The sequence below is a fragment of the Sinohyriopsis cumingii genome, chromosome 16, assembly GCF_028554795.1.
Source record: "Sinohyriopsis cumingii isolate HCF-2022 chromosome 16, ASM2855479v2, whole genome shotgun sequence".
NCBI lineage: Eukaryota > Metazoa > Mollusca > Bivalvia > Unionida > Unionidae > Sinohyriopsis > Sinohyriopsis cumingii.
Window position 1 is genome coordinate 55,053,370 of NC_142976.1, and position 19,694 is coordinate 55,073,063.

The 19,694-nt window shown below is 36.5% G+C and overlaps 1 protein-coding gene across 2 annotated transcripts in view; it reads left to right on the forward strand.

Annotated features, from left to right (window-relative positions):
* Nucleotides 1-15,351, forward strand: part of LOC149780446 (solute carrier family 53 member 1-like) — an 86,313-nt gene extending 70,962 nt beyond the window's left edge. For both annotated transcript variants that reach the window (XM_089937382.1, XM_089937383.1), the window contains exons 13-16: nt 1,666-1,841; nt 2,323-2,456; nt 9,949-10,134; nt 13,136-15,351. In XM_089937382.1, coding sequence (XP_089793508.1) covers nt 1,666-1,841; nt 2,323-2,456; nt 9,949-10,134; nt 13,136-13,208 — 569 coding nt within the window. In that variant the 3' untranslated portion in view covers nt 13,209-15,351. The remainder of the gene's footprint in view (nt 1-1,665; nt 1,842-2,322; nt 2,457-9,948; nt 10,135-13,135) is intronic.
* The last annotated feature ends 4,343 nt before the right edge of the window (nt 15,352-19,694 follow it).

The window sequence follows — 19,694 nt, forward strand, 5'->3', positions numbered from 1 at the left end:
GTGTCAACAAGCTAAACACAAAAGGATGTAAAGTTCCTGTGTCTAACAACAGAAGAATTGAATAGCATTGTTTCCCTTGTTCATAGGTAAAACACTCTCTTCTGTGGTATACGACGTACATTAAAACCATGTTTACAAGCTGACACTGTTGCCTATGACATATAACATACGTTATAGCCTTAGTCACCTTGTTTACAGGAAAGACACTGTAATGTGTGGTGTATAATATACACTATGACCATGTTCACGTTCTTGACATTATGCTGTATAATTTGTGGCATATAATGTGTAGCCTTGTTCATAGGCTAGACACTGCACTCAGTGACATATAACACAATAATAATATCCACAAGCTAGACACTGCACTCAGTGACATATAACACAATAATAATATCCACAAGCAAGACACTGCACTCAGTGGCATATGAGATACATTGTAGACATGATGTTCACAGGCTAGACACTGCACTCTGTGGCATATAACACTCTAATCGTATCAACAAGCTAGACTCTGCACTCGGTGGCATATGAGATACATTGTAGACATGTTCACAGGCTAGACACTGCACTCAGTGGCATATGAGATACATTGTAGACATGTTCACAGGCTAGACACTGCACTCTGTGGCATATAACACTCTAATCGTATCAACAAGCTAGACTCTGCACTCGGTGGCATATGAGATACATTGTAGACATGTTCACAGGCTAGACACTGCACTCTGTGGCATATAACACTCTAATCATATTAACAAGCTAGACTCTGCACTCGGTGGCATATGAGATACATTGTAGACATGTTCACAGACTAAACTTTGCCCTCTATGGCATGTATCACATATTATAACCTTGTTCACTGTCAGGACACTGTGCTCTGTGGCATATAGCATACATTATAGCATACATTATAGCCCTAATATACATTTAAACCTGTCTTGAGCAATCTCTGCTGTGAGGAACCATCTGTCATTTATGACCACAGTCATCATGCACGAGTCAATTTTATTGTATAAATGTACCGTTATGAGTGACAACCTGCAAAATGCAGCTGTCAGCCGTGATTTTTTTGTGGGTAAAATAAGTGATTTAACATTGCTATGAATGACCACATCACAAAAACAGATAAACACCATTGACTGTTATTTTGTCATTTGTCACCACCACTGCTTAGGAGGGTCTGCAACTGAAGTACAGATTGTTCTAAACAACACTGCTATGAATGACTGCATTGCAACAAACACGCTGACCTTATTGTTTAATCCTTTATAAACATGACCCCTTGGCAGTTTCTTGTTGAACAACACAGAAATTGAGCCTGGTTTTCTCATTCATTTAGTATCTTATGTTACAGACCATAACCAGTCTAAAATTTGTCACTTACCAGTACTTAAGTACTAGAATTCCCATTATGATTTACCACTCAATACACCATTTATTGTAACTGTTAAGATATTATCGGAAAGTTTTGTGTAAAACTGATTACAAGTCATATTTGTGAGTGCGGAAAGGTTGTTACTTCATGACATGGTGTACAGGTAATACACATATTCCACAGAACCCATTTTTGTTTACAATTTCAGACTTGAACAGTGTATGAGGCTGCTGGAGGATCATAGTGTTTTAAAACCAAAAATCTACTTTCCCCATTTCTACATCTCTTTGCAGAGTATTATGGAGATAACGAGCGGCAAACTCATATATTCTTCTACTTGTGGATTGTAGCTTCGGTTCTGTCTTCATGCTATACACTTACATGGGATTTAAAGATGGATTGGGGTCTGATGGATAGCAACCCTGGGGAGAACAAATTTCTGCGAGAAGAAATTGTATATGCATTTAAGGTGCAGTGGAAATTGATTGTTTTTTTTATAAAATAAAAATTGTATTTTAAGATTAAACTTTTTATATAATTTACGAATGTTTGCTCTTTTTAAGTCAAATATATATGCTCACAATGATATAATTATGACTTTGTTTTTGCATGAATATAATATCATTTGTATCATATATGACATTATTTGTATCACATACAACATCATTTGTATCATATGTGACATCATTTGTATCATATACAACATTGTTTGTTTCATATGTGACATCATTTGTATCATATACAACATTGTTTGTTTCATATGTGACATCTTTTGTAGCATAAATGGAACAGCCCTAATGTGTGAATGTAGGGATTGATTGTATACATTTCCATTCAAGTTTGTGTCCAATGAGATGGTGATTTTGCATTGAGATGGTGATAGATTGTAATCTTTCTTTTGAAGTCAGAATGTGAATATATTTACAAAAAATGTCTCTAATGTTTTTCAGGGCTATTATTACTTTGCCATGGTGGAGGACTCATTACTCAGATTTTCCTGGATACTTAGAGTTACTTTAGATGAGGGGGGTATTGTTCATGGAGATGTCCTTGGAACTCTACTTGCCTCCCTTGAAATTTTCAGGTACATATTCTCCAAGTTAAACATTTTTCTTATGTCCAGTACATTACTATTTCTTTCCATGCATATCATCTTTCTTTCACTTAGTTAAATTTTGGAGTGGGTTTGTTTTTACAAAGGATGAGGTGAGAGACCTTAAAGGAAACTTAGCTTATCATGTACAATGTATAATTGCTTATAAGTCGGTATTTGTTTTACTGAAAATATAATTCATGCAGAGCATTTGCCATCTAATAAGAGCAACATACAAACTTTGAATATATAAGCTTGAGATGTTTGCATTTGCAGTCATTAAAAAACGCTGACAGTTGAAATAATTTTACATTTTCATGCCCGTATTCCAGTTCATAAATGCATATAAGTGCACACTATATTACTCATTGCACAGTGTGAGTATTTGCAGAGTTGCCAACTGTGTCACAGAGGCACAGACTGTGTCATTGACTGTGTTGCAAAGTTGCCAACTGTCACAGAGGCACAGACTGTGTCATTGACTGTGTTGCAGAGTTGCCAACTGTGTCACAGAGGCACAGACTGTGTCATTGACTGTGTTGCAGAGTTGCCAACTGTGTTGCAGACTTGGCTGCAGAGTCACTGACTGGGTTGCAGAGTTGTCAGCTGTGTTGCTGACTGTGTCACAGAGTCATTACTCGCTCAATATCAACAGAGAGAGACAAAAAGTATGAAATTATGAGAGAAGAGAGACCTTAAGTAAAATTTGTATTGTTGCAAAATGTCTGTGTTTATGGACGATCCTTGTAGCACCTATATCCTGGTCAGCAGAAGACCTTGTCCCTACACTTTTTAGATTCCCCAGCCTGGCCCCATTCTTGTCCAGCGAAATATGACCAAATGTGCTTGGTCCGGAAGGTGGTTATACTGCTTCACTTGCAAAGGGACGTCTTCACACAATACTGCTTCATAACACACCACCATTGCAGCCAGAGTTGGCATGTATATATACCCAGGCAAAATCACATAACCCAAAACTAAGATGCAGGAAGGTGCTACAAAGCCCATTAACATTTAAAATTAAGCATAAACTTTAACAAAAACAAAAATTAGTTTATATGAAAAGAAAATTACTGTCCATGGGTTTTTCTCATTACAATACTCCATCTATATTTCCAACTTTTCTTTCTTCCTATACTGACAGAGTTCTGTCTTTACAATTTTCTAACACTTGTCTTCTCATATTTTAATAGCACTTAGTTACTTGCACAGGTAGCCTATGCGACTTCATAAGTACAGGCTATAAATATATTTGGGAACGTACCGGTGAGTTTTCTATACCAAGGCATTCTCAATGCCTATAGGAAATATAGGAAATGCTTTATATGTATAATTCCATTACCACTGGGAACATACAGGTGAGTTTTCTATACCAAGGCATTCTTAGTATCCGGGCACCAAGCTTAGGTGATTTTACCTGTACAGGCCATCTTTGAGCCTTCCTACAGGTAGTTTTTACATTACATTACATTACATTACATTATATTATATTATATTATATTATATTATATTATATTATATTATATTATACTCTATTATATTATATTATATTATATTATATTATATTATATTATATTATATTATATTGTGCCTGCTGTCACTAATTTCCAGGTAAAACATCAGATGGTATAGCTCTATACCCACCCAGTGTTAAAAAAAGACAGGTGCACTGAATTTAGGTGTACAGGCCATATTGAGCCTTCTTACAGGTGGTGAAATGATATGATACATTGACACTTTATTGCCTTCATTAAGTTGTCTGCTATCACTAATTTCCAGGTAAAACGTGATGTGGTTTAGCTCAGCACCCAGCCTGTGTTCAAAGACAGGTGCACTGAACTTATTGGTACAGGCCATCTTGGTTCTTCCTACAGGTCATATTTTGAATTGATATGATATATGAATGCTACATTGCCTTCATTAGCCTGTCTGCTAGTACTGATTCATAGTTGTATGCATGTAACTTTATTGATTTTACATGTATAGAACATCATTGGGCCTTTTCCTACAGGCGAAATTGTCTGTTAATTGTCCCACCTGCTTTGTAAGTATCAATAACAGTGCTTCAGTTCCTTTTTGGTTGCAGGGTTTTGTGTGTAATATTGAAGCTTGTTTATATTGCTGTATATTTTCTGTTTGGTTGGATAAGTGCAGATAAATGTTCTATATATGGTAGTGTCCAGATCATGCATGTTACTATAAGCGATCCTTGAGTGATGTTTATCTGTACAGGTAATCAGTTGGCCTTCCTATTGGTAAGCTGTGACTAGCATTGATTTTTTTTGCCTTCCAGTTTGTATATGTAAGTACTATAAGTGACACTCAAGTGTTTCTACCTGTATAGGCAGTCAAATTTACATGCAAGTGGATTATTTTGACTAGAATTTATTATTTAGTGGCCACTTTTTAAATATTCATAGCTATTCTCAAATTCTACCAGTACAGATCATATATGCCTCTTTACAGGTATTTATCCTCGTGGTAATTCTGCATGGATACTCGTGTGTTCATAAAGTACTACACTCACTACACTACATGTATATAGCATCTGCTCTATTATGTCCTGCAACTGCTCCAGTGGCCTAGTGGTTAGAGCCTCTGCCTCAGATGTAATAGGTTATGAGTTCGAATCCTGGCCGGGTCATACCAAAGACTTATGAAAATGGTACTAACAGCTATATCACTTGGCACTCGGCATTAAGAGGTTAGTGTTAGGAATGGGCAGCCTGGTGTCAGGATAATGTGACTGGGTGGACATGATGCTACATGTCTGCGGCATTCTGCTTCAGTGCTAGATATCACTATAAACTGCCACACTTCAGACATCATAGTGATATGACTGAAAAATTGTTAAAGCTTTGTCAAAAATCCAAACCACACACACTATTATGTCTTGCAGATTTAGACCATGGGTGAGACCAGTCTGACAACCACTCAACATGTGTAGTTTTTTCAGGTAGTCACGGGGCCCCGAGTGGTCTAAAGCGCTCTCCATTACGGATCACTGCCATCTCACCTCTGTCTGCGTATGTTCGAGTCTCGGATTCGGCCAATGTGGGTATGTGAGAAAGCTTGTCAGTAGCTTCTCGAGGGTATGTGGTTCTTTCAGGGATTTCCTGGGTTCTTCCTCCACCATTAATACTGGCCGCCATGTATAGCCTATCGTGTGCTGAAAAATGACGTTAAACCCCACAACAACAACATCTGGTAGTCACACCTTGATTCATGTTGGATTTGCAAGTGCATGAACATGAACAACACAGCATTTCCAGGAAAATAAAATATCCAATGAATTCATGAAGGCCAGAAGAGAAGATGATTTTACCGACAATATGATTATTAACGTAGATGAAATTCCAGTATAATTGATCTCATTCCTGAATGGACTCTCGATAAGAAGGGGGTTAAAAGTGAGAGAATTTCCATGACTGCTGCAGAAAAATAACATCTTACTTTAGTTCTTGCATTTTCCGCAACAGGAAATGTGTTGCCTTCTGTGATAATTTTTCATGTCATGAGGGAGCTACAAAAGGATGGATTGCATGTGTGCTTGAGAAGGGTTTGCTTGATGAGGTGATGCTTCAGTGGATTAAAGAGTTTTATCTCAAGTGCAGAGTTTATTATTTTTTAAAATAAAATTCAAGTTTGAGTGCATTTTCTGACAAGTAATTTTCAAATGATATCAAAGATGTCCCACAGCTTAAAACTTGAAGGAAAAAAATTATGTGTCCAAGAACATAAAGTGCACAAAAAATTACTACAGAATTAATTGATGGTGTTCCAACAAATATGGTAAGTACGGTACTTCACTGCTAGCACAGGAGACATCAACTTCACTACCTTAATTTAGAAACTATACTGGCATTCAAGTTCCCTAGTCATTATTGGATCCTACTTAGATGACCTTGTGGGCTTGAAGTGAAGTTTCCCACCCAATCCCATCGGACTTCTGTCCTCGTTTCTCTGCATCACCTGCCAGGTCTACAGTTCTGACATAGGTAAAAATTATCAACAGAAGATTCTATTTTCAGTTGCTTCTGTAATCAGAAGTTTTATTGGTCACCACCACAGGACACCTCATGATTTGACTATTGCCTAACAGTGATGGAAAGAACAAGCAAATAGCCAAAAGTATCCTCTTGTACAGATCTGATTACATGGATCAAACATCCCATAATCCATACTAGTATAATGAATTAGAAAACATTTTCCCCAGACAGATGATTTACTTCCATTTTGACCTGACTAGGCCATATACAAGGAATAATATGTACATGATAAGTCACCAGCAGACAATCTGTCATCTACTAAGTCAGAGTCGGTCTATTTAGACAATTACGGAGATCAGGCTAACCCACATACTGCCTCAAACCACTAATTATTTATGATGCCAAGCTTTGTACCTCAAATTCCAACAGATGCCACTTCACAAATTTCTCAACCCTTTGCCAGAAGAAGGGACCCCTTAATCAGTGACCGCTTGGAAGTGACAGTATCAATTCAGGGCACTTCACGAGTTTAGTTAAGGGAAGAAACAGGAGCATATTCATAGGATGTTCATAACAGAGTCACAACATCCTATAGCTGTAATAGCAGCTATCAACTTACAACAGGTGGACAAAAGATGCAATACTCTCTGCCTCCACCTTACAGACCAATCATGGCCCAAGATATGCTCACAACCATCATCATCTATTCTCCTCTTTAATGATCAGGTTGATGGAGTTTGTAACATGCCACTGCCTCTCTCAGTCTCAGCTACTGCAGTGGGATTTGCAGGGCAACCAACAAGGTCACCAAGATGACCCTAGAGTGCATGCCACTGGGAAACAATCCTACAAATAAGCTGAAGTGTCAGAGGGAGGTCTCTCATTTTCACCAGTGTTCTACGGGCCATACCCATCTCAACAACTTGTGTACAGCTCCAACATCCCACCCTGTCACAGCTCCTAGTAGAGAGAAGGCTCCAATCTTTTGTGGCTGAATGGGGAAGATTTATCATAACATCATGGGGACTCGACAAGTTTCCTGGGGACTCTGTATCATGTTTATTGCCACTACTAAGCCTTGGGCCCGAGTTCTGTAGCTACAATACTGCATTTATCAGTTGGTCCTCAACTTAATTGCATTGCAGCAACATAATCAGTGTGGACTTGCAAGAAGTGCAGTTTCATGCCCCACTCAAACAGCTTCCGTAAGTTCTGTGATTTTCCTACAACAGGCTACAAGCAGAATATGAGTTATATTTTTGGAGCAACCATGATTTCATGTGTTACACTCCATTCTTCTTAATCCCTTTGTCAACAAAAACTTTTCAATTTTGTACCCTTTCATAACTTGGTTGACCAGGTTTGGAATCATTGTTCAAGAAAAAAAATGTCTCCCCCAGGAATGAGAATAAATTTAATGCAATGGTAGGTTCCATGCCTATTTGGAGCAATCCATCTGCTAGAGAATTTCTTCACTAGCCGAGTTTTGTCCAGTTTATTTGGAGACATCTTAGTCTTTGGTCACTTTATTGGGCTTCCCTAACAGCAATTGCTTGGTCCAAGTGGAGACCTAACCTGGGACCATTGGGGGTTGCATCTCGAAGGCAGGGAAACTACTTTGGACTTGCAATGGCGATACCTCTGCAAGCACAGCCATTGGCAATCACAATCGCTATAGATGTGAACACAGAGGGCTGGGGGAGCAAGTCTCCTACTGTTTAGGACTATGATAGGAGCCTTGCCCCATCAAGATTATTATTTACATAACAACATCATCAAGATGGAAACTGTCTTGAAAGCTTTTCATTGGTGACTGGAGAGCCTATCAGGAAATGGAGTTCTCTTTCTGTCTGATAACTTCACCATGGTGACTCATCTGAAACGTCAAGTGGAATAAGTACTCCAACCTTTGTATTCTTGTTTGTGATTTTTGCAGGTGGTGTCTTCATCAACAGTTCTCTTTTAACTAAACTGGCTATTTTATGGGCAAGAAGGAAGTAATACAAACAGAATGGTCTCATCATTCCTCAGTTTTCATTCAATCAAATCGAGATGGGATTGACACATAATGGACATATGGGTGACAATGTGGAATGCAAAAATCTCAACCTTTGTATCCCCAGCCCTGGACACAAAAGGCCTGTACAATTGATGCTTGTTTTATTGATTGGAGTATATACGCTTCTCTCCAACACAAGGTGATACAGGAATCAGCAAATCTGAGTGTCTCCTAATCCTGATTACTACACTCAGATGGGAAATGTTTGAGCAGCTTCATCAACCACAACAGAATCACCAGATCTGAATTAAGACACCCCGATGGCAGTTGTTTCATCCCAATCCAGAGTTACTGAACCTGCACATCAGAATCTTAAGAGATATGCCATTAAGAACAAAGAGATTTTCACCACAAGTTGTTGAGTATCCTCTAGTGAAATGGCTATCCACCTGGAAGATATCATGGTTATTAACCTGGAGGAACAAGACATCATTTGAACTGCCCTCAAATGCTTACTTAGTTCACCTATCTATTAAGTCCTGCTTCCTTGCTACTTTGGCAGTTGGCAAAAAAAGTTGGTGGACCCATCTACTTGCAGTTCCTTTTAATAGAAAATACATTTCTTTGAGAAGACTTATCCAGTCATAATACACATTCACCCTCCCAACCTCCATGCAGTTACATCCACGTACAGAGCATGGCTTATGTTCCAATAGTAACTGAGATATTCGTAGGATTTGGTGCCAATCCCAATACCAAGGGGAGATCACTCTATCTGACTGCCACCTAGGTTGGCAGATAAAGTAGCTTCTTTTAACTAAAAGTGTTTTCTAGGAATTTGATGCAGAAATGAAAATGGTCAAAATTCATCTATTATCTAGGAGGTCTGGATTTGCGAGGTAGTAGTTCTCCTAAGGTGTTATAATTGGGCAATTATTCTCGGAAAAACATATTTTACTATATAAAAAAAAAATTCTTTCATATTTTGTGATTACTAAATAAACACTGTTGTGATGCAATAAATGTTTTGAATTGATTTGTTTTGCCTTTTTCGTAAGGCAGATTCCTAGTGTTATTTCCAAAGTTATCTACCAGTGTCATTGGGTATATGCCTTTAGCTTGAAAAGGCAGCATCCACTTTGTTTTTGTTTGACAACACTTTTGTCAGAGCACAAATGTTAGACACATTCAGTGCCCAATTATATTGCTATATTTATTATTTATTTAACTGAGGGTGCCTATTTTATGACTTGTAACAATTCCCTGTACAAGTCTGACCCTAATTCCATTGTGAAGGCAATGCCTGCTTTGTTTTCCAGCTGATAATCTTTTGATAGAGCTATGATTTTGAGCTATGATTTTGATACTCCTTCAGTGTCAAGTTAAATCCTATATTGTGTTAGTTGTGTTTGATTATTTTAATTCTATACATTAATGCTGCACTATTGACACCTGACCAATGAATACAATTCTAGTGTTTTTTTTCCCCACGCAGGCGATTTGTATGGAACTTTTTCCGACTGGAAAATGAACACCTCAACAACTGTGGTCAGTTTCGAGCAGTGAGAGACATCTCCATTGCTCCTATCGATTCCAATGACCAGGCACAGCTTGAGGAGATGATGGATGAAGAAGATGGAGCCTACACTTATCGAAACGACAAGAAACGACTCCTTGGAAAGTATGTACACTTTAATTATGAAAAAGAGAGATTAAGTTTAAGTAATGTAAAGATTCAGGTCACTATGGAAACTGGGATATGTTTTATTTTTGTCCAGTATGAAAGTTACAGCTTATAGTATCATCCATCAGCAAAACACCTTGGCTAGGTTTTGCATTGTGGTTGGACATCCTTATTCATGGAACATTCATATTTCCAAAAGTTTCTCCAGTGAAAATCTTTCTTATTCATAGTAATCTTCTTCCTTTTTTGTACACTGTAGTATTCACACCACACCCATTTGTTGGTATCCCCTGCTGATTGTAAAAAAGAAAGCATCAATGATATAAACTGTACAGAAATTAGTCATTCATTAATTGATTTATAATTTCTAACCTGTCACCAAGGGGTCCCTAACATGGTCGACTTACTGGCATTTTAAAGCAAACAAAAGCTCCCCATGTAAACAGGCAGACATACTGTTCACTGTCCTTTTCTGGTTTCCAGAATACTCCATTTCAGTAAAAGTCCAGTATTTGCAATATCTAGTTTTTATATTTTAAAAAAAAATTAACAAATAAAAGGAACTATTTTAATCCAGAATTTACAGAATTATAGAGATTATCAAAGATAGTGAACTACATCATATCTGTTGTTTCAAAACATAGACTCACCCATGCAAATATGGTGACTGTGTTACTAAAGAAACTTGTGTTTGATTTGAAATGACAACAAAATGACTGTTTGGGACCTCTGATGACAATCAGGTTAGAACTTATAAATCAGTGAAATGAAATGACTAAATCTTGTGAATTTTTTTATTATCTTAAGCCTTTTGTTTATAAAATCAGAAGGGGGCTTACAAACAAATATTCATGTGGGTACGTGGGAAAGCCTGCCAGTAGCTTCTTGTGGGTCAGTGCTTCTTCCCTGGGTTTTCCAGGGTTCTTCCTCCACCAGTTATACTGGCCACCATGTATAGCCTATCATGTGCTGAAAAATGGCATTAAACCCTAGAACAACAACAACAAACAAATGGAATGGTGTGCAAATACTTTAGATTCAAGAATGTTTAGAATTTTTTTTTTTAACATGAATAGGTATTTATATATTAAAAACCAATAAAAAAAAATATATTTAAATTTTTTATATATAATACCTCTAACATGCAATGGCACTGAAAATATAAGTTGAACATTGTAGGTTTTTTTTGAAGATATGCATGTGCATTACCAGTCCCTGATTTCGAGGCAATTTTTGGCCATAAGTAACTACTGGACAGTTGGTAGAAGATTTGTATGCGAGGTCAAGATAATTTATGCTGTAAGAAATGCAAGATTATCTGACATTAAAAAAATAGCTCTTTTATTGAAAGTTTAATATATGGCAAAAAATTTAATTTTATTCTTATATATTCTTCATGCTGTGTGACGTTGAACTGATTGGTAAAGAATACATGGATTTTGTTGTATGCCTTTTTGGTTCATGTTAAATGTTGAAGAGCACAAGAATGTATTTTGTTACCTGATTTGTAAAGAGTTTTGTTGAATGCCTTTTTGGTATTATGGGTTTGCACAAAAACTTGAACATTTAATTGACACTGCTGTCACTGGACTATATAATGCTCACTATGTCTTTTGTATTTTACTCCCAAAAAAGGAAAGACATAGGTGCAGCAATATACAGTTCTCAGATAACTGTAATGATGAATGTATCTTTGAATAATATTGATATTTATATTTATTCATTTGTTTGTATGGTTGCTTTTTTCATTTGTATTTTTTAAATTATTTTTTACTTGATGCATGCATCAATCTGTGTACTTTAAATTGTTAACTCCTTAATTTGGTAAATTTTTCCACTAATTGTATTGTTGTTGCAGTCTCCATTTTTTTATTATTGCAAAACTAAGGTATAATAATCTATTAAATCATGACATTACCCCAGAAGAAGGTCACAGTGACCATTATGTTGTTTCATTGATTTTGGCAAAGATTTTCGATCACATTATTTTCTTAGGCAAAATTATCTGCATACTGAATTATTTAGTAATGCTTTATTAGGAATAAACTGCAGCATGTGAATCAGGGATGTTCCATTTAAACAAAAATAGTTTGGAATGAACTTTTTTAATAATATATGCCAGGATACTCTGACTCCTCCAAGAGTTCATTTTAAAACAATGCATAATTCTAAACATAGTCTGTGGATGACTTCTCAACATTAAAAGTGCCTTCACTGGGTCCCAGATGTATTTAACAGCCCATAATCAGGTTCTCTTTGCGATTCCAGTAAACATTTCATTTTTCTTCATATAAATAGTAACTGTCCAACATTTCAAATTCCAAAACCACAAGCTGTGTCCTCCATCCCAACAGGAAATGACTGAATGAAACAACCAATAATCTAATGATCTTATTATTTGATTCAGTTTTATGTCTCCACATTTTTGGCTGTACAAGTTTGACAGTTTTTCACCATTAACACATTAACCCCTGGATGTTTTTGTATCGAGACCACTCTTTATTCCTAATGCCCATCTTATCCTACTTTTTGCAAAGGTTCGTCTGTTTGCAGTTCATACTGGTTTGCCTTAGATCTGCAACCAAAAGGTATAAAATCCAGACACAAAATCGGATTACGACCACATGCAAATTTTGGGTAGAAAAAAATCGGGTCCAAAAAATGAGTTTTTCCCCTCTGTATTTTGTAGTGCAAACTAGAAATTTAAGATTATTAGGTATCATTGTAAAGCTAAATCTGTCTACCTTTCTATAATACGACCCACTTTAGTGTATCATACATGACCTTGATGCTACAGAGCTCGGCAGTAGGCTACTACCGCCTGCCACTTAAACTCGTCACCAGGGGTTAATGTGTTAATAACAACCTTGCACCTCACTCAATATTTCATGCCATCTTAATTAAAACATATTAGTAGCATCATTTGCACTGAATTCTTTTCCATACGTGCACAAAAATAAAGATCTTTAACTTTCTTTTTTTTTTCTCCATTTATAAGGACAAAGAAAGATCGAGTATGGCAGCAAGAGGGTCAGCAGGAAAAAATTCCATGGAAATTCAAGGGTGTTTAAAGACTGTAAAATGGAATTCCACAGTATTACACTGATCATCGTGGAGTTTGAAAATTTACACGCAAACTCAAATTGGCAGACAAAAATTGTGAGTTTTAGAGTTTATTTTCGACAATGAATGAGTAAGTGCCAATTCAGGGATTAGTGATACTTATTCCCAATGAAAAGGATGTGTCAGCAAGAGCCATTGTTGTTCATTTAATAGTAAGTTATTTCAGATAGAACTTAATCCTTTTTTAATGATAGAATTCATTTTCCACTACAGGCAATGCTTAATAGATACTGGTAAAATGGTTCTTCTTAGAAATTGTTATAAGAATTGGTGTGTATCAGTATTAGATGAATTTCAAAAAAGTGATGGAACAATAGAATGAATAAAAATAGTATATAAAAAACATATTGCTTAAAAACTGCTTTTAACAAAAATAACACTAAGTCATTTTCAACAAATGTCACTTAATGAAAAACAAACATAGTAGCAGAACAACTGAGGTTTTCTTTTTCTTTTGAGCAATAAAAATGGTACATATTTCAGCTTTCCCAATCCCTGTATCATCTCCATCGGGTCTTGTCTAAATAATCTCATAGTATTTTTAATCAAGGAAATTCTTTCATGGGAAATACTATTTCAAAATTATGTTTCCCAATTATACACCAGAGCATTCAACTCAGGTTTTTTTGTTGAAAATTTTAGGACATTTAATGTGGTTTTATGTTTACCAATATGCTTATTACTTGCACATCACCAGTACAACTCCATTCTGTAATAGTCAAACAAACCACTATTCAAGTTCTTAAATCATCAAATACAATATTGCTTTCCTATAATTCTGCTCTTTCCAGACACAATATGCAATTCAGCCGTTACAAAGTTCACTGCATATTTAAAATGTACATTATTGGTGTATATACAAGTTCAAGTATCACATTAAAAGCAAAATATATTCTTAAACTTTTATTGTGTTTCGCACAGCTGTAACATTATAAGTAGTTAACTTCATTTTTTTTTTCATTGGAACACAAGTAAATTTTGGTGCAGAAATAAAAATGGTCAAGATTCATCTGTTATTTAGTTACATGTGTTTTTTTATGGAAATTGAATACAATGGTAGAGCATCTGCCTCGGATGCGGAAGGTTGCAGGTTCAAACCCCATCCGAGTCATACCAAAGACCTCTAAAAATAATGCTAACAGCTGCCTCGCATGACACTCAGCATTAAGAGGGGTTAGTGTTAGGACTGGTCGGCCTGGTGTCAGGATAATGTGACTGGGTGGGACATCACACTGCAGACATCTTAGCAATATGACTGAAAAATTGTTGAAGCTACGTTAAAAATCTAAATCACACACAAATTAACTAATATTGATGCATACCAAATTTAGGGCTTTGTGAACTATTAGAGCAAATTAATATTAATGAATGTGTAATGAAAAAAAACATTTTTAAACAAAACATTAAATCAGCATCTAGAAAACACTGATGACTTCGATGGTTACCAATTTACGTAAGATTAGATTGAAGACCACAATTCTATATAGCTATTCTTGTTCTTTCATACTTTTCTAAACAGGTTGCTGTGATTAGTGTTAATAAATTCAAAGTTTTCTTTCTTGATACAGAGAATTGATATTAGCATCTGAAAATTTGTCTAAGGTATCATTGTACTAACATTTTTAAAAGCATTTCTGACTGTTTCAAAATAGTACCATTGATAGATGATACCTAAGGGAGACAATTACTATAAGGTATAATTATTTACCTAAATTTTAGTTGCCTACTTTGACAAATTCACATGAAAAGCTGGTGGAACTAAACTTTCTCATTAATCTTTTAAGACCATAAAGTTTGTTGCTGTTTTTGGTAATAAAAATATTTTCATTGAAATAGAATGAATACTTAGAAGTGGAAGGATTGAAGTAAAATTCCTCTGATCAAAAAAATGTTTGTACAGATTGAGCATAGTCTATGTAAGGCATTGTGTCAGTGTTTTATACAGACTGATGATAGTCTACGTAAGGCATTGTGTCAGTGTTTTATACAGACTGATGATAGTCTATGTAAGGCATTGTGTCAGTGTTTTATACAGACTGATGATAGTCTACGTAAGGCATTGTGTCAGTGTTTTATACAGACTGATGATAGTCTACGTAAGGCATTGTGTCAGTGTTTTATACAGACTGATGATAGTCTACGTAAGGCATTGTGTCAGTGTTTTATACAGACTGATGATAGTCTACGTAAGGCATTGTGTCAGTGTTTTATACAGACTGATGATAGTCTACGTAGGGCATTGTGTCAGTGTTTTATACAGACTGATGATAGTCTACGTAAGGCATTGTGTCAGTGTTTTATACAGACTGATGATAGTCTACGTAAGGCATTGTGTCAGTGTTTTATACAGACTGATGATAGTCTACGTAAGGCATTGTGTCAGTGTTTTATACAGACTGATGATAGTCTACGTAAGGCATTGTGTCAGTGTTTTATACAGACTGATGATAGTCTACGTAAGGCATTGTGTCAGTGTTTTATACAGACTGATGATAGTCTACGTAGGGCATTGTGTCAGTGTTTTATACAGACTGATGATAGTCTACGTAAGGCATTGTGTCAGTGTTTTATACAGACTGATGATAGTCTACGTAAGGCATTGTGTCAGTGTTTTATACAGACTGATGATAGTCTACGTAAGGCATTGTGTCAGTGTTTTATACAGACTGATGATAGTCTACGTAAGGCATTGTGTCAGTGTTTTATACAGACTGATGATAGTCTACGTAAGGCATTGTGTCAGTGTTTTATACAGACTGATGATAGTCTACGTAAGGCATTGTGTCAGTGTTTTATACAGACTGATGATAGTCTACGTAAGGCATTGTGTCAGTGTTTTATACAGACTGATGATAGTCTACGTAAGGCATTGTGTCAGTGTTTTATACAGACTGATGATAGTCTACATAAGGCATTGTGTCAGTGTTTTATACAGACTGATGATAGTCTACGTAAGGCATTGTGTCAGTGTTTTATACAGACTGATGATAGTCTACGTAGGGCATTGTGTCAGTGTTTTATACAGACTGATGATAGTCTACTTAAGGCATTGTGTCAGTGTTTTATACAGACTGATGTTAGTCTACGTAAGGCATTGTGTCAGTGTTTTATACAGACCGATGATAGTCTACTTAAGGCATTGTGTCAGTGTTTTATACAGACTGATGATAGTCTACGTAAGGCATTGTGCCAGTGTTTTATACAGACCGATGATAGTTATACAGACCGATGATAGTCTACGTAAGGCATTGTGCCAGTGTTTTATACAGACCGATGATAGTCTATGTAAGGCATTGTGTCAGTATTTTATACAGACTGATGATAGTCTACTTAAGGCATTGTGTCAGTGTTTTATACAGACTGATGATAGTCTACTTAAGGTATTGTGTCAGTGTTTTATACAGACTGATGATAGTCTACGTAAGGCATTGTGTCAGTGTTTTATACAGACCGATCATCGTCTGCACAAGGCATTGTGCTATTGTTTATACAGATCAGTCATAGTCTACATAGGCAGTGTACCAGTGTTGGTAGAAATCAATAAGTTTACATGGGGCAGTGTACCAGTGTTGGTAGAAATCAATAAGTCTACATGGGGCAGTGTACCAGTGTTGGTAGAAATCAATCAATCTACATAGGCAGTGTACCAGTGTTGGTAGAAATCAATCAGTCTACATAGGCAGTGAACCAGTGTTGGTAGAAATCAATAAGTCTACATAGGCAGTGAACCAGTGTTGGTAGAAATCAATCAGTCTACATGGGGCAGTGTACCAGTGTTGGTAGAAATCAATCAGTCTACATGGGGCAGTGTACCAGTGTTGGTAGAAATCAATCAGTCTACATAGGCAGTGTACCAGATTTGGTAGAAATCAATCAGTCTACATGAGGCATTGTACCAATGTTGGTAGAAATCAATCAGTCTACATGAGGCATTGTACCAATGTTGGTAGAAATCAATCAGTCTACATGAGGCATTGTACCAATGTTGGTAGAAATCAATCAGTCTACATAGGCAGTGTACCAGTGTTGGTAGAAATCAATAAGTCTACATAGGCAGTGTACCAGTGTTGGTAGAAATCAATCAGTCTACATAGGCAGTGTACCAGTGTTGGTAGAAATCAATCATTCTACATAGGCAGTGTACCAGTGTTGGTAGAAATCAATCAGTCTACATAGGCAGTGTACCAGTGTTGGTAGAAATCAATCATTTTACATAGGCAGTGTACCAGTGTTGGTAGAAATCAATCAGTCTACATAGGCAGTGAACCAGTGTTGGTAGAAATCAATAAGTCTACATAGGCAGTGTACCAGTGTTGGTAGAAATCAATCAGTCTACATAGGGCAGTGTACCAGTGTTGGTAGAAATCAATCAGTCTACATGGGGCAGTGTACCAGTGTTGGTAGAAATCAATCAGTCTACATAGGCAGTGTACCAGATTTGGTAGAAATCAATCAGTCTACATGAGGCATTGTACCAATGTTGGTAGAAATCAATCAGTCTACATGAGGCATTGTACCAATGTTGGTAGAAATCAATCAGTCTACATAGGCAGTGTACCAGTGTTGGTAGAAATCAATCAGTCTACATAGGCAGTGTACCAGTGTTGGTAGAAATCAATAAGTCTACATAGGCAGTGTACCAGTGTTGGTAGAAATCAATCAGTCTACATAGGCAGTGTACCAGTGTTGGTAGAAATCAATCATTCTACATAGGCAGTGTACCAGTGTTGGTAGAAATCAATCAGTCTACATAGGCAGTGTACCAGTGTTGGTAGAAATCAATCAGTCTACATGGGACAGTATGCAGAGTTGGTACAGATCAATAATAGTCCACAAAAAGCAGTGTTGATCTGATACAGATTAGTCATATTCTACAGGAGGCACAAGATTGGTCTTTCATTTTGATTTTTAACATAATGCACATCCATCCATCCATCCGTCAGTTGTTATTGCAAGTAGTGCAGCCGATTTTTTAATGGCCCATTAGGAAATTTGGTAAAAATGGTCATGATCTGCAGGTTCCCTATAATCAGATTGCAATATTTGTTAGAGCCCTTTTTGTCTATTAGCCGTATATGATGCTCACCTAGTCCCAGGGTTTGTATGGATCACCACAAAGCTTGCTGAACAGTATGGTCATGGTCTGAAGATGTACCTTTCAACAAATTACATTGCTTCTGCTATGTTTGCTAGAAATGCCTTTTTTGTTTTGTACCTAAATGCAGATGGGCCCCGAGTGGTCTAAAGCTCTCACCATTCTGGATCACTGCCATCTCACCTCTGTCTGCGTGGGTTCAAGTTCAAGGCTCGGCTAGTGTGGGAATGTGGGAAAGCCTGCCAGTAGCTGCTTGTGGGTCGGTGGTTCTTCCCTGGGTTTTCCAGGGTTCTTTGTTCACCAGTTATACTGGCCGCCTTGTATAGCCTATCTTGTGCTGAAAAATGGCGTTGAACCCTAGAACAGCAACGACATAAATGCAGTATATGACACAGCCTGCTTGGAGCAAAAGGTTCTGCTGTTTGTCTTGTAGATTTGTTTGGGTTGCTGTGAAACATGATACATATTATGGTCATCATTGGTACATGTTTATAGTCATCATTACATAGTCAATTTACAAAGAAAATATTTTATTTCGTTTTTTTCCAAATATATTTTTTCTAATACTTAAGACAGTAGGTTATGAAATAGAAACTAGAGACATTGTTTTATACATATGATGATAGACCCAAAAAATATATCCAAGAGAAATATAGCCCCACATTTTTCATGTGAATTTGTTTTTTTGTAAGAGAGTTGATAGTTGTTGTTATGCAGGAGAGAAAGAATGCTCACACTTTTAGCTAATTTTAGATAAGATTTTTTGCCAAGTGCTATAATTATGAAACAATAAAGAATAATTAGAATTATTAAGTATATTGTAAGTCACAGTTGCATCTAAACCAAACCTCGCACAAAATGCACTTTATGTAAATTAGTAGTGTGCTTCAATTTTTGTGTGCAAAATAGTATGAAATCATGAAACTATTAGTGTACTTAATTACACCAGGGTGTTAGATTTAGCTTAGTTATATTTTTTGTTGGATGATCTGTTGTCCATTTTCCTACCATCCATCTGTTCTTACAAGTTTGTTATTGCTACTCTTCCTCAACTACTTGTGGAATTGCCATGAAACTTAACACATTCGTCGTTTGGTCTACTTGGTCCTAAATAAAATGGGTGCTGCTTAGACATCCAGTATGACCACCATTTTGAAAATCTTGGATCATCATGTTTATATTGGGTTTGCCTTGAAAGACTTCTTGCCTTGTCTGGATGGTCCTTATATAAAAATGATGCAGATCTGACATGGCCATCACAGTGGCCATCTTGAAAATCTTTTTATTGCTTCTGCATGGATGGTCATATAAACATGGGAATTTCACTAAATTATTATAT